At 41.9% G+C, this 15,055-nt stretch overlaps 1 protein-coding gene across 1 annotated transcript in view; it reads right to left on the reverse strand.

The window, feature by feature from the left end:
- Window positions 1-634: 634 nt before the first annotated feature.
- LOC118556459 (TNF receptor-associated factor 2-like) overlaps window positions 635-15,055 on the reverse strand; it is a 37,964-nt gene continuing 23,543 nt past the window's right edge. Inside the window, 13 exon segments of the mRNA XM_036140478.1 lie at window positions 635-2,522; window positions 3,865-4,013; window positions 4,204-4,381; window positions 5,164-5,739; window positions 7,326-7,400; window positions 8,551-8,625; window positions 8,731-8,892; window positions 10,498-10,563; window positions 10,565-10,597; window positions 10,874-10,894; window positions 10,896-10,946; window positions 11,008-11,011; window positions 12,977-13,186. Coding sequence (XP_035996371.1) covers window positions 2,304-2,522; window positions 3,865-4,013; window positions 4,204-4,381; window positions 5,164-5,739; window positions 7,326-7,400; window positions 8,551-8,625; window positions 8,731-8,892; window positions 10,498-10,563; window positions 10,565-10,597; window positions 10,874-10,894; window positions 10,896-10,946; window positions 11,008-11,011; window positions 12,977-13,164 — 1,797 coding nt within the window. The 5' untranslated portion in view covers window positions 13,165-13,186 and the 3' untranslated portion in view covers window positions 635-2,303.

Raw genomic sequence — 15,055 nt, forward strand, 5'->3', positions numbered from 1 at the left:
ACCACATGCATTATTTAAAAAAAGCCTCATGCTTGCCAACACCCATACGCATAAAATTCAAAACTTAAATAGAAACATATTTGGCACCATATTTTAGCATAGAACATAAAATTCATCTTGCAGTATAACACTGTTAGCATATAGAGGTAATAGATTTTGGCACGGTACAAGCACACTCAAGGTTTAAAAAGTGAATATAAATCTGACTTATTACATCCTTAAGACATCATTAAAAAAGTTCTAAAGTTCTGAACAAAAGCTCACTCAGTGTATAGTCTAACAATTTTAAACAGGTAAATGGTTCTCCTAGCTAGCTAGGTGCTAGCTAGCTAGTTTCACAAACAACACGTTTTTAAAGAGTCTTGTAATGATGGAATTGTGTGTTTTATGGTTAGAAAAGCACCACATTTCCTTGGAGAGTTCAAAACTGGCCGCGACTCATCAGCGCCATAATGACTAATGTAAACAAATGACAACAAAAAGTGTGACCTGTTTAAACCCTTTGAACTAAGATGGCTAAGGGATGTGGTCATATATTGCACTCTACAAGTCCTCACTGCACAAAAAAGGTTGTCCTGGCCTGTTCAAACCATCAAACAAAAAGTTGCTCTATAGATATAGAATTATTAAGGTATTCAGTAATATTATGTTTATTATAACATCTCGCGTATATTACCATCAATATATAGATTATTTCAACATTATGATATAAAAAAGATACATATTTATACATTGCTATGAATATAGGCCTCTGTCGGTGCTGAGCAGTGCCGGATATAACATAATAACTATTCTATGTTTACATATTGTCATCCAAACAAATACAAATAAAGGCTTCCGCGCTCGGCTCACGGAGTAAACCAGCTCGAAATTCCATAGCAAAAATGAATTGAAGCCTCCCATGCACAGAGAGGTTTCAATACAGGTCAAAACTGGTTTCCAAACAGGCCGACATGAACCTTACCACCTCAGCATGTGAGACACACAACAACAGCGACCTCTATTGGAGGCGAATTGAAAAAAGGATGGCAAAGCAGGTATAATGTTGAATGTGTGTTACTGCAAAAAGGGGGAAAGCCCTGTTAAGATTTATCAGCATTAAAGATCAATCAGTAATAAATATTGTCAGAAAAGGTCTGAGACCTACAACAATGCTTTACAACTTCTTGCAGCTTATTTGCACTGACACATATAAGTTTCACATCAGTATTCTGTCTCAGAGCAGCAGAAACACGTACAGTATGCACTGAAAACTATGAGTACGGACAAACATTTCCTTAACTTCTGTGAATCTGTGTTCACCTCAGTCTGTGGTGGGGCACAGTACTATGTGTTGAGTTGTGAGCGAGTGAGCAAATCCTGCAGGAGAACTCCATGCAAGTGTTATGCCTCAGGCTTGACTGGCAAGCTGCCCTGACTCCTTGGTAACTCCGCTGTATCTTCCACAGATGTACCAAACCACCGATCAGAACCACCGAACCCTAAACAGCAACAAACACGCAACTCTACATTAAACAGCCTGGCTCCAAAGACATGCAGGCAATGTCCACCATCACGGATAGCTAAATCACCGACAGGTTTGATAACTAACGTTCGTGAAGCTGGGTTGAGAAAAAGAGTTGTTAGTTAAAAAAAAAAATCTCCAGCAGCATGCACTTTGCTAAGAAAACCAAAAGGCAAAGAAGCCGGTTATCTTATTCGTAACGTAACTCCACGTTTGTCTATGCAAATTCACTCAACACAAAGAAGCTCACAATATCCATGATGACCTTCAAGAGGAAGGAAAAACCACATCGAGCTCTAACCTCTATAGCAAGCCAGCTTTCTCGGAATAACCACACAAACTATTACGAATCTACAATCCTGTTCTAAGACAATCTGCACAAGCTGAAAGCCCACAAGTTCAGAAGTTTAAAAGTTATTCCTTCTCCTGGCCCCGTTGCAACAAACCTCTCTTTGCTAACAGCATGATAACAACGCCACACTGCTGCTCAACTAGGTATCCTAAAAAAAGGATGTTTACCCCACTGGGGAAGATGTTAAAAGAAAAACAAATTGCACCCTCGAAATGTACATCGATGATGGTGGCTCTCACACAGATACCACCAGTTATGACAAAGCCAGCACCATCTGGACTGAACAGCCACGTGCAGCATACAGCCTCAAGCACGTCCTTCTCCTGCGAGTGGCAGGGGACCGTACGATGCTCCGAACAGAGCCCTAACAGGACCACGACTGACCAAAAAAAGAAGCCTTGAATGGTCAGGGAGCTGCCTGGTTGCCAAACTGTAACATGGACATGTCTAGAGGCCAGTGAGGTCCACAATGGCTTTGATGAAGATGGTGTCGTCGCGGATGTATGAGTTCTTGCCATCTAGCTTGGAGAGTGGGCAGAAGAGCGGACAGCCGCTGGCAATGTTCATCTCGCTCACAGGTCTTTGAAAGGACGAGGACGTGACATCAGGTCGAAATGCGTCGATGATGTGCTCCCTGTTGCTCTGGTCCAGTAGCATCAGCGTTACCTGGGGTTAGAATTTGTGAGAGATCCACTTTAAACGTCAACTCAATATCAGTATCCAAGGCTTGCTGTCACACTGACTCCTATCTTGCCATGAACGCCGGCCTACTAAAAAAAATCCTTATGCAGGTCTAAACCTAGGGAAAGGATGGGAACTTTGTAGAAGTTCTGTCCCATCTTTCAAGCACTTGCGTTGTTTTGATGTGCTCCTGTTGTGAATAATGCGTGTGTGTTGGGATCAATGGTGTGGACAAGTCAGGATGGGATATTTAACTTTTTCCGAGAGGTGTCCGTCTTGTTTTTGTATCTTCCTTTTTCATGGTTACAGACCTCCTGAATTTCTGGAAATAAAAGTTCAGTTCTCTATGAGTGACCACAAATGGCCAGATAATTTTCAGCTGAGTTAATTAGAAAGTAGGGCAAGATTTCAGTATCACTTTCTGCTTCAAAGCAGACCAGTTCATGCAATCTTCAACAGTGTAGCACAAGATTAAGCACTGTATTATCAGTGTTGCAATATTTGAGTCACAGATAAGTTGATTCTGTGGGTTTGGCAGAAAAGTGGTGTGAGAACTGCAGATTCCTCTTTAGAACTCATTAATTGGATTTATGTAATGTAATCAGGGATTTAGGGCATTATGGCTTTCGCCAAAGGCTTTTTGGGGTATACAAAATTTAGATTTTTGTGTAGTTGAACTAAATATTATCCAATACTCAAGTGCATATGCATAGAAAAGAAAGTTTTTTTCTAGTTAGTTTGGTAAGATACAGTGCATTCTACGCTTATTAGCACTCCTGGCAAAAATGAGAAAAAGGCCTTGAATAAATTTTCAAGTTTTACTGCAGCAGCATAATCACAAACTGAAAATACTAACAAAAGTCCAACCTACAGTAGTAAAAAAAAAGCATTTTAATAAATAATAATTTTCAAGTAGAACCATGTAACTTTTAGCTACTATGGGGTGCTAGACCTGTAACTTCCAGGTTTAGCACCCCTGAAGGCCACTGGCAGTACTGCACTGTCGCCAAATTAAACAGTCTCCCTCCATGCTCTGGATCCGATACCAGACCGCAATGGACCAGCAGACTGAGAAGTCATCAAGGTACTTTTAAAGGGAAGTCACATTCACCCCTCTAGATTAAATCTTACATCAGAGAACCAAAAATATGTCTATTCAGGTAAGTGTCATATCGGTTTTGTTTTATTGTCATGAACAGTGAGGAGGACTGAAAGCAAAGTCTGACCTTGTTGGATCACTAAGTCTCCATAACAACCATAAGTCAACATGAACTGAATGCATTTAAAACACATTTTCACTATAAAGATGGCTGGTTATGTGTTTTACCTTCTGGTTGAATGGCCATTTGAGCAGCGCGTCACTCAGTCCTCTCATCACCACAAAGAACAGGGAAAGGTGGCTGCCACGCCCCGTCCCATCTCCATTCAGATAGATCCGCAGGCACATCTTATAGCCGTACTTGCTAGTATAGAAAGCTGTCAAAAGAAAAGGCACGTTCAGCAGGAGGTCTTCGAGGGAACTGGTTTTCTGACCCAAAGTTGCTGTTCTGAAAATATGAATTTCTACTTTAGGCTTCTAACTCAAGGTTGGATTTATAAATTTTTTTTAGAACAAAAGGGTGCGTTTTGCAACAGAACAAAGATGCAAAAGAAAAAAAAAAATTACCTGGTGAGAACATGGCCGGAGCCCGGCCTGCAATGGCATCTTGTCGTTTTTTGGCAAAGTCGGAGATCCTCCAAATGAAGATGCCGTCAAAGGTGGTGGCAGACATTTCCCTCAGTCGGCCCTCCATCTCAACCACCGTGAGGTCCTTCAGCCCCACGGTCCTCTCCAGCTGTCGTACCTGGCAAAAGTAAGACAACCATACCCAAAATTTTAATGTAAACGTTTAAATCAGTTGCAAACATAATGGCTACAGCAGCGGCCAGCAGGGTGTCTGTAGCAGGGCAGCTCCCCACCGTTTGTACAAACAGCAACCTAGTGAATACCATTGAACTAAATCCAGCTGAAAGATTTTTAAATCTTATTAGATAAAAATAATAATAATATCAGTAATAAAATAGGAGCTTGATACATCAGCATGTAGCTTACACAGAACAAAACTGCTAAAGACTGAGGATCAAACTCCTTATCTTCCCAAGCTCTTTACTATCAGGTCTTAACCCCAGGTCGATCGTGGCAGATAGAGGCTTCTGCCTGTTAAAGCGGAGTTTTCCTCTCCACTGTCGCTACATGCATGCTCGGTATGAGGGATTGCTGCGAAGACAACGACACAATGCAGGCAACTGTCCACTGTGGCTGCATGCTCATCCAGGAGGAGCGAAAGCTGAAAGTAAATGACTTGATGCAATCTGCTTGGTTTCCTCAGATGGAAAACTTTTTAACTAATTGCTCTGCGTGATTTGATAGAACTGACTTTGCAAAGTGCCTTGAGATGACGTGCTGTGAATTGGTGCTTTATAAATAGAACTGAATTAAACAATTGAATAGAATTCCCTGTCTTAGCGCTGCAAATAGGGTCAGGGAACTTTGACAGGAACAATTCATCATTGGGGCGACATCGCTCCCACGAGAGAAAGCCATCTTCTGATGAAACCAAAACACCCCAACAGTGTGACGTCGTACCTTATTACTAAGAGCCTCAATCTTGTCTTGGTCCAGTTTGTGCTGCCGGTTGCTGGCCTCCATGGTTGTGGCGAACCGCTCCACCTCCCTGTTAAGAACGCACACCACATTTTCAAACGTCCCCGATTTGACCTCGAGTTCTGTGCATCTGCGGCCAAGCTCGGCCACCTTGGTCTTCTCGCTGTGGAGCTGGAGCTCCAGCGCTGCGCCCACTGAGCTGGGCAGCGGTGTGAATGAGGTAGACACAGAGAGAGTTGGAGGGAGCGTGGGAGGTGGAGGGAGCGGAGCTGATGCGGGTGGGCCAGGTGGGCCAGCGCTGGAGGAGGAGGAGGAGGAGGAGGAGGCGGCAGCTCCCTGCACGGGAGGCCCAGAGGAGGTGGTGCTGAGCTGGGAGACTCTGGCCTCGAGTTCCCTGAGGGATTGTTGGAGTTCTAATAGTTTGTGTCCGGCTATTTCCAGTCCCTGGGGCTGCAGGCCCTCCATGCTTACTTTCATACCCATGATGTAGTGCAGGAGCAGGTTAAGGTGCTCGTAGGCGTAAGCGCGTTCGTGATCATGAATCTTCTCTTTCTCCACCTAAAAAAAAAAAATATATATATATAAAAAAGGAGACAAAAGTTAAACAAGAAACAAACATGAGATTTCTGTCAATAATCAGTCAGTGTTGTCCAAACAAAGGAAGACAACATTTAGAGCCTGAGCTCCTCGGCTGTGGAACCAACTGAGATAAGCAGCAACTGCGGGCTCCTTCATGTCAGTGCTGAAAACACTATTGCAGATCCAGATGAAGGTCAAAGACCATTCTATTAGTAAGTTTTCATAATGTCTTAAATTTGGTTTTCTTTAACGTGTTTTTTTATCTTCCTGTAAAGCACAATGAATGACCATGAATATGAATAGAGCTATACAAACAAGCTTGTCTTACCATTAAGAGGTAAAGAAACTTTATGTATTTTATGCTAAATGTGTGGGCAAAAATCCTGCAGTGAAAAGCAATGAACACAAAATTAAAACGGTGTCTTTTCACAATAGTTTGCAGCGTTTGTTCAGTAGCTCAAGCTCAATCAGACTGGATGGAGAACATCTTTAAACCTACTTGCCACAGGTCCATCAAACAAATCAAATTTGCTTTTGCTTTCACCTAAACCATCCACTGTAGCTCTGATCGTACGTTTAGGGTTATTGTGCATCTTCCTGCTGGAAGATGACCCTCCGCCTAAGTCTAAAGACTTTTTTAGTCACTCACAGGTCTTGAATCAGAGAAGCAGGACAGCTTCCACATCTCCATCCCTCTTTCATCTACTCTGATCAACTTCCCAGCCTCTGGTGAAGAAAAGCATCCCCACGCTGTGTTTCCCACGCTCAGGGGGATTTATTTCTGTGCCACTTATAGCTTATTTCTAGACAAATAAGTTCAATCATGGCCTGATCTGACCAAAGCACAATTTTGAACTTATTTGCTGAGTTCCCAACATGACTTGTGGGAAACTGCAAATAATGGCTTTCTACTTGTCACGTTTGCCAAAAAGGTGTAGTGCACAAAGGTTGTTCTGTTGATAAATTCTCCCTCCTAAGCTGTGGATTTCTGCAGCTCATCTATGAAGTAACAATTACCAAGGCCACCTTGGCTGATTCTCTGATTATTGCTTTCCTTTTGTCATTTTAGGTGGTCGGCCATATAAACTCCGTAAGATGTACAGAGGTTAGGATTTTGTTCAAACTTCTCCCCTTACCAGGGCAACCTTACCCCTGACCAGTCGGCTGTTTTCCTCTGTATTCCTTATGCTGTTTGTTAACTAATGTTCTCAAACAAACTTCTGAGGCCTTCACAGAACAGCTGGGTTTACACTGACATCAAATTACACACAGGCGGACTTTATTCACTTATTAGATTACTAAAAAAGGTAATTGGTTGCAGAGGAATTTTATTAAAGTGAATCAGAGTAAAGGAAGCCGAACGCCACCTTTCAGAAATGATTTGACAAATAAGATCACTGGCATTTATCTTCAACTTCACAATGATGTCTGTATCGTATAAAACCGCAACCAAATACAATGTAGTGTGTGGTTGTAACATAGTAAAACTGGAAGTGCAAACAGATGCACAAATACACACTCTCAACATTAAACTCAAAGGCGTAATCAATTTCCAGGTTACTTACAGACATGTCACATCCAACGACATGAAACCGACAGGGCGTTCGGAATTTGCTGCAGAGTTTAATATGGTCCACATACTAAAATGAAAGAGAAAGACAAATAGGTTTTATCCTCTGAAAGCCAAATGACTCAGAGTCAAAACGATTAAGATATGCACCAACATATAAGACAACTAACAATAACAAAACAGCATATTCTTGTACATTACTGTGAATTTTACAAAAAAAAGCATATAAAAAAATAAAAGTATTTAACTTTATTGTCTCATTGTCTTTTTCTAACTTTCGTATGCAATGTTTTTTGACAATGTTTCAAAAGAATGAATTCCACCTTTGACAGACTCAATTTTCCAGAGTTTTTAGTTGTTTTTCATCCAGATAACAAAATATGAATACAAAATGTAATATAAATGAACGGTTGATCATTACACAGATGGATGGATGGATGGACGGATGGACGGATGGACAGGCGAATGGACGGATGGAAAAATGGACGGATAGATGGACAGGCGGATGGATGGATGGAAGGATGGACGGATAGATGGACAGGCGGATGGATGGATGGATGGATGGATGGCTGGATGGACGGATGGATGGACAGGCGGATGGATGGATGGATGGATGGCTGGATGGACGGATGGATGGACAGGCAGATGGATGGATGGACAGGCGGATGGATGGATGGACGGATGGACGGATGGATGGACAGGCAGATGGATGGATGGACGGATGGATGGACAGGCAGATGGATGGATGGATGGATGGACGGACGGATGGATGGATGGATGGATGGATGGATGGATGGATGGATGGATGGACGGACGGACGGATGGATGGATGGATGGATGGATGGATGGATGGATAGATGGATGGACAGGCGGATGGATGGATGGATGGATGGATGGATGGATGGACGGACGGATGGATGGATGGATGGATGGATGGATGGACGGATGGATGGATGGACGGACGGATGGATGGATGGACGGATGGATGGATGGATGGATGGATGGATGGATGGATGGATGGATGGATGGATGGATGGATGGATGGATGGATGGATGGATGGATGGATGGATGAATGAACACTTTAGATAATACTACAGACTTATCTAAACCTAAAACGTGCTTCATCTGTGCGGACCTTTAATATTGCACACATTCTTGTTCCAGTGACCTGCTTCCACGATGAACACTTAAAGACTGATTTGTATTTTACAAAAAGTACCTTCTCTCTGGGTATTTTCTTCTTGGCGCAGCCTTCACAGATCATTGGATACTTGGGGCAGATCTCATCGTGTGCCTAAAAGAAGCCGTAAATGTTTTAATGCTGTTTAGCTTGAGTGACAAACCAAGCTGGAAGCCACCCCCCCCACCCCACAGCCAAATGAAATAAATGATTTCTGACCTTAATGTTTTTGAAGTGAAACGGCTCCTTGCAGTACTTGCAGTTGAGCGTCCTCTCCGGGCACTCGCGCTCATTGTGGCGCTCCTGTTCGTTGAAGCGGATTCGTTCTTTGCAGGAGGGGCAGGGGATGATCATGAACTCGCACTTCCCCTCGTGATTCAGCTGTGGGAAGGGAAGAGGAGCTCACACTGAATCGAGGTGGCAGATCGGTAACACCCTCGGCTGTGCAAATACACGAAGGAATCGTGCAAACACTTCAGCTAATTTAAAGGTTTCCTTTCTGAGAAGTCCCCTTAATCACTCTCCACAGTCCAAACAAACAGCAAGGTGTCGTTTAGCAAAAGACGAGGGCCCCACTGTAGCCTGAATGCATAAAAGGCATCAACATGGAAAATCCCCAAATACACTGCAATCTACAGTATAAACACAGGGTGTGCACTAAGAGATGCACATACCCTTTTCTGCTTAAAGCTGCTGGTGATCTAATGAGGATACCAGTTAGAATTTGCATTTAATTACATTGTTATTATATATTATAATTCTAACTTCCATACACACAGTTGAACTGACAGCCGTAAACACGAGAGCCTTCATCGCCATCTTCGTTGCCATTGGTTGTTAGTAGGCATCCGTTTTAGATTTAGTTTGATTGTTTTGAAAATCTATCAAAATGCAGGAAATCGTTCTGAAGCTATTCCGAGGAGTCCCACACAGTGCAGTTCCTCTCGTCACCTACTATAGCCGCAAAGAGGGGTGTCTCCACAACACAATCCCTTTTGACAGGACAAGAAGCAGAAGTGAATCGGTCAACTTTTTAGAGCTCGACTGATTCATTTTCTTGTACCGCCCTCTGATGGTAGCCTGAGTGAAGAGCCACGTCGGAGACATAAACAGCTGCATGTACAAATGCAAACCAGATACTTGTGTGTGATAAATGTCGCTTTCAGACAATAAATCAGATTAAACCTTTCATGTTTTAGGTCAGCTAGGATGAAAGATTTCCATTTGCTAAATGCCAGGATAATAAAAACATGGATAGCTTTTCTTTGTTCAAAATAAGAAGATTGAGGAATAGCTCTCTCTCTCAGTATTTGGTAGAAATTTCCTTTGAACTATAAGCCTTGGATCAAAACATTGGGTAATCCGTCCACAAGCCTCTCTAGCAATACTTTGCTAGAATTTAGGCCCAGTCGTCCTGACAAAGCTCTTGTGACTGACTCAGGTTTGCGGGACATCACTGAAAACTATGATGTCACCCAAGGAAGCAGCGTAATTCAGGTGTTGCCTTGAAAGTACATGGTATGTACTAAACTTCAGAAGCTTAAAAACCCATGGCATAATCATCTGAGCCTTCCCTAATTGTTTATGGGCACAGAAGCAGCAGACTTTTTCATGAATCTAGAAAGCTATTATTTGCAGTTCACTGATAGGCGACTGTATATTTTAAGATCTACATGTGCTTTTCATTCAAACATGTATATGTTTCATACCAAATGGTTCTGTATATCCTTTAAATTACTACACCCCCGTATAGCTTCTATGTTTTTTTTCTAATAGTGTGATTTATTTTTTACTTATGTATCTGTGTGCCTCCCAGCATCTATAAGTTTGCTGCTGAAACACCTGAAATGCCTCTACTGAGAAATGTTTCTAATCTATTCCGTTCTAGAGTAACTTCTCTTGCAAGACAATGCGTCTTTGCATTACTCCCTTTGGCTACAATTAAATTAAACAACCAATAGAAGAGCCATTATCAGATTAGCTCACCTCATACTCTTTAATGGTGCCTTTCCAAGTACAGTCTTCATTGATACAAACGGAAGATAAGCTTTCAAACCTCTCTTCGAACGGCATTGTCAGGAAACGCCTGGAAAAACATTGGAAATTAATAAAAAAAAAAAAAAAGACGGACAGGACAAAAATGTATTCAGATTTGAAACAACAAAAATCCGAGGCTGCAGCTGCAATTTTTCTGAACGCTGCTAGTGACGACGTCGGCTGAAATTCATTCACATTTTACTCTCTGCTTTTTGTTAACAACCATCAAAACCAATTTCAAAAACCAACTTTATAATGGCCACAGTCAGCTCCTCTTGAATACGAGCGGGCTCATAAGTAAATTTAACATGCAGTGGACACTCACACATCCTTGTTTCAAAACTGATTGTAGGCTCCTCAAAAATATCTTCTTTAATACAAGCGTTTGCATTTTCTGGCTGGTCCATTGCTGCAAAGGATTACAAAAGCAGAAAATCAATGAATTGTATATTCTCATACACCACTTTAGCAGAGAAACACAGTGTGTTTTATTACAGTGCTGCCATCTTAAATGACCAGTTAGATTAATAACAATCATAAGGCACGTTCAGAGTCGGCCCCAGGTATTCTAGGGACCAGATTCATTTGTGGACCTTTTTCTAGTTTTGCTTCAAAGACTTCTTTAAAAAAAAAAAAAACACATTTTCTAATAAGCAGACCATTTCAGCAGTTTTCACGTTGTTTTATTAAGATGTCAAAGAAAGTGCTCAAGTGACTCCTATGTTGCATTCCATTTGCCTCCGAATTTGAAAATAGGAGCTGTGAATCGCATAAACCCGAGTGAACAGCATTCCAGTTAACACAGCCGGAGAAGTCGGGACTTCCAAAACAAAAACAAAAAAAAACAAAAGGTTAGGATTTCAGTGCAGCGACGGCCAGGAAAGTTGTTGTTTTGTCCGTAGTACGTCTTAAAAAGCTGCACTTTCCACATGCAAACACCTCTTTTAATTAGTTCGGTTTAGAGTTGCAGCCGCTGCATGCAACATTGGATTTTAGACGCTTTCCTTTATAACTGTCGTCCCTTGTAAATAAGCAGGTTTATCACCAGCTTACTGTTGTTGATGCTAGGCGTGCCATGTTGGATCAGACAACCGGCCCTGAAAAAAAGTAAAGTCCGACTATAGCAGGCCGTGACCCAGCTGATTTTTCCGATCGGGAAGCTGAGATTTCCGAGTTCCGACTGTGGAATGGAACTGCAACCAATATTGGGGCTGAAGTGGAGCAGCGATGTGCCTCCCCCACCGTGTTTACAGCACACTGTCCGTCAGGAGGATGAAAGAAGGCATGACTCTTCTCTGTATCTACTCAGTTTTTTCTATTTAAACTATTTCCAGTTGCCAAATAAAAGAGACAGTCATGTGGAACCTGATGTGAGTCACTCTTCTTTGGGTTACGCTCTTTCACAGCTGGAAAGCTGCAGCTTGTCCTTCGTGCAGCTGACTGCAGGGTGCCTACCTGAGCCCCATTAACAGCAGTAAGTTAATCATTTTCAACACATTCAATTGTTCAATTACACTGAAATCTTAATATTTTTATGCTATTTATCATACTGTTGGATTCTCCCATCGTACTGTGCATAATACTGACATTTGATACAACGGCACAATCTTAAAAGCATAAACATAAAAATTTGCAATCTTATTTTGGCTTCAGGCTAAACATGGCCTGTCTAATCTGTCTGATTTGTACCACTGGGAAAGTTTATCAGTCTGAAATCCTCTTTGGAGAGGTGGTTCTATAAGGCTACAGAGTCGAAACATTATGGTTATGTTTGAAAGTAGCTTTCTAACGTAGCTTTCTTTCACCTTGAAGTGCTTTTAAAAAGAATAAGTCAGGCAGTGAAGAAGTGGCCCCATGACCGTCCGATTCTTACTCAAAATAAAGTCTGTGAGTCAGAAGCTCTTCAGATGCTAAAGACAGAAGAAATGTGAAAAGGGTAGCATTCTGTCATATATACATGAAAAATGGAAAAGTTAGAAAAGGAAACCTGGAAATATTATCATTTGTTGCAGCCGTTCCTTCATTATGGATCATAGTCATAAAACAAACCCACGACTTAGCGCGGCGTCTCAATGAAATGCAGTTCCAGAATCAATTTTATTGCTTTCTGTTTCTGGTCTCCACCACCTCCTGGGGGAAATATCTGACTCTGAATTCACCAGTAATTTAGTCGGTGAGCTGTTTGGTGCCCTAGCTTATAGTTTTTGGGTTCCAAATAACGCCCTGAGATGAAATCAAAAGTTGTAATAGTTTTAGGTAAGTCTCTAAAAGTTCTGACAAATCTACCCTATGGTCATTTATGAATACAGAATAGCTGGTTTTATTTATAACACGCACACACTCCCTATAGTGAAAAAACAAAACAAAAAAAAAACAACAACAATCACATAGGCCCCATTTTTTTGGCCTTAGCCAATCAGATTCCGACCTCACAGTCCTGTTGAAGCAGTAGGAGCAGAAGCGATGTCCACACTGGGCTTGAAAGGGCCGTCTGAGGATATTGTGGCAGCAGTTGCACAGGTGCTTGTCCTCCAGCTTGTTGCCCAGGATCTTCTTGGGGAAGCCAGGTTTATTGCTCTCCATGGACGACGGGGGGGACGGTTCCTGTGTGGCCATGGCGTCTGTTTACACGTCACACCTGGAAAAGACGGCAAAGGTCAGGGCGCCACGGAGCACAAGATGTATCAAATACAATTTTAAGAAACGTTTAGTATGTTTGGGAATTCTTTTTTTGCTCTTTATAATCAGTAAAAGTGTAGGTGTATCTTCCTCTTTACTGAGGTACCCTGGTTGGTAGCCTAAAACTAATAATTTAATTTTCTAGCAAAGTGATTATTTTTACATTATTTATTTTTACATTTTCTGATATTTCAAAGAGTTCATGGTGGCGTACACTCTGACTGGATTCCCCAAGCCTTTGGAAGAGTAACTGGCCCACAGCATCACAGAACCTCCACCATACTTAAGGATGCTCATAGAGTGATTTTCCGTTTGCTGCAGAAAAAAGCTCCGTCGTGGCACCATGTGATCAAAGCAGATAAAATCCTGGTAAAGTTCAGGAAATTCCAGCAACACTGAAGGAATTCCAGGATTTCCCAACAAGTACCGGCTTTGTTCTACATGTGACAGTGATCTCTTTTAATCTCTAGAAGGCCCGGACTACATGGTTTGGTTCCAAGAAAAGATTATTTTCTTACAGGGAAAACATCCAGGCCATACTTAAACCTCCTGACAGCCTGATAGACATTTTTCACGGTCAGCAGGAACGAAACTTGAAACTTTTTAGCCATAATCTCAAAGGGCATATTCGGAACAGGAAGGTCCCCGCACATCACCACTGTACGGCGATGCCTGTCTTCAGATGGAACTAGACTTTCTCTCCCGGTGGATAAAGTTATCGATCGACCCCAAACAACAGTTAGTTTTGGTCCAAAACGTTCACGTGTCTGCTAGAAAGCTGAAGATGAAGAAAGAAAAAGGCTTTTCAGCGTAGCCCTGAGTCCAAGCACGCATCCAGATCCACGCAGGAACAAGGAAGATGTAAGATCTGCAACGGCCGAGGCAGACACCAGAACCACAACCTGTGGGATGTAGACGAGAGATGTCCTCACAAACTTTTGCAAGGCAGAGGGGACAAATTTCACCAACTCAAGACGAGCGATTATGATCGATTGCTAGCAGAGAAGACAGAATGTTGAAATCCCATCACAAGGCGCTTCAACACATTGTTGTATGTGAAGAAAGTTTTGAAAAAAAAAAAATCATCCTGATCGCATTGTTCCAACCCACAGAAGCCCGACATTTTAACAGGGGAATGCAAACTTTTGAGAGCCTCTGTACTTGACATCTAGTGGTTGTTATGGATACCTGGTGACCCCAAGATGTCAGTCTTGGCTTCAGTTCTCCAACAGTGAGCACTGGAATTTATTTTCTCTCACCCACCGTGCTATCCTCCTTGCTGTCCATGGTGTCAGGACTAATACGGGTGGCGATGCAGCCCAGAGACCAGGAGCTAAAAGAAACGTCCTGTTCATCATCACGTCATATTTCTCCCGGCTACAGGGAAATAGGAAGTGGTGGTTTTTCTATTTGGAAGTTTATAGAACCTCTGCTCAAGCTAAAAAAAAAAAAGAAAGAAAGAAAAATTCTTAATATTTAGCACTGCCATAAAAAGAAGGTTAGGTTAAATGGCCACTTTTCATGGCCCTTAGATGTGATTGGTCGGTTGTTATATTATCCTATGAAGCCCTGCCAATCTGCCAATCTGGCAGCCAATCCCTGCAAACAGGGTATTTAAAGGTGGAATAGTTATTATTATTATTTATTTATTTATTTTTTTAAGTTTGATGAATGAACTTGAGCTGGCAATAATAAATGTTAGATATTTGTACAGTCTTCTGTTTGTATAAACTTGCCTTTTTATTATAAAAAGAAAAAAAGTATAATGTTGATAAAACATACAACAAAAAAAACAAAAGCAGAACGATCTCATGTGTTGAGGCCATCT

Source organism: Fundulus heteroclitus, chromosome 8 (assembly GCF_011125445.2).
Source record: "Fundulus heteroclitus isolate FHET01 chromosome 8, MU-UCD_Fhet_4.1, whole genome shotgun sequence".
NCBI lineage: Eukaryota > Metazoa > Chordata > Actinopteri > Cyprinodontiformes > Fundulidae > Fundulus > Fundulus heteroclitus.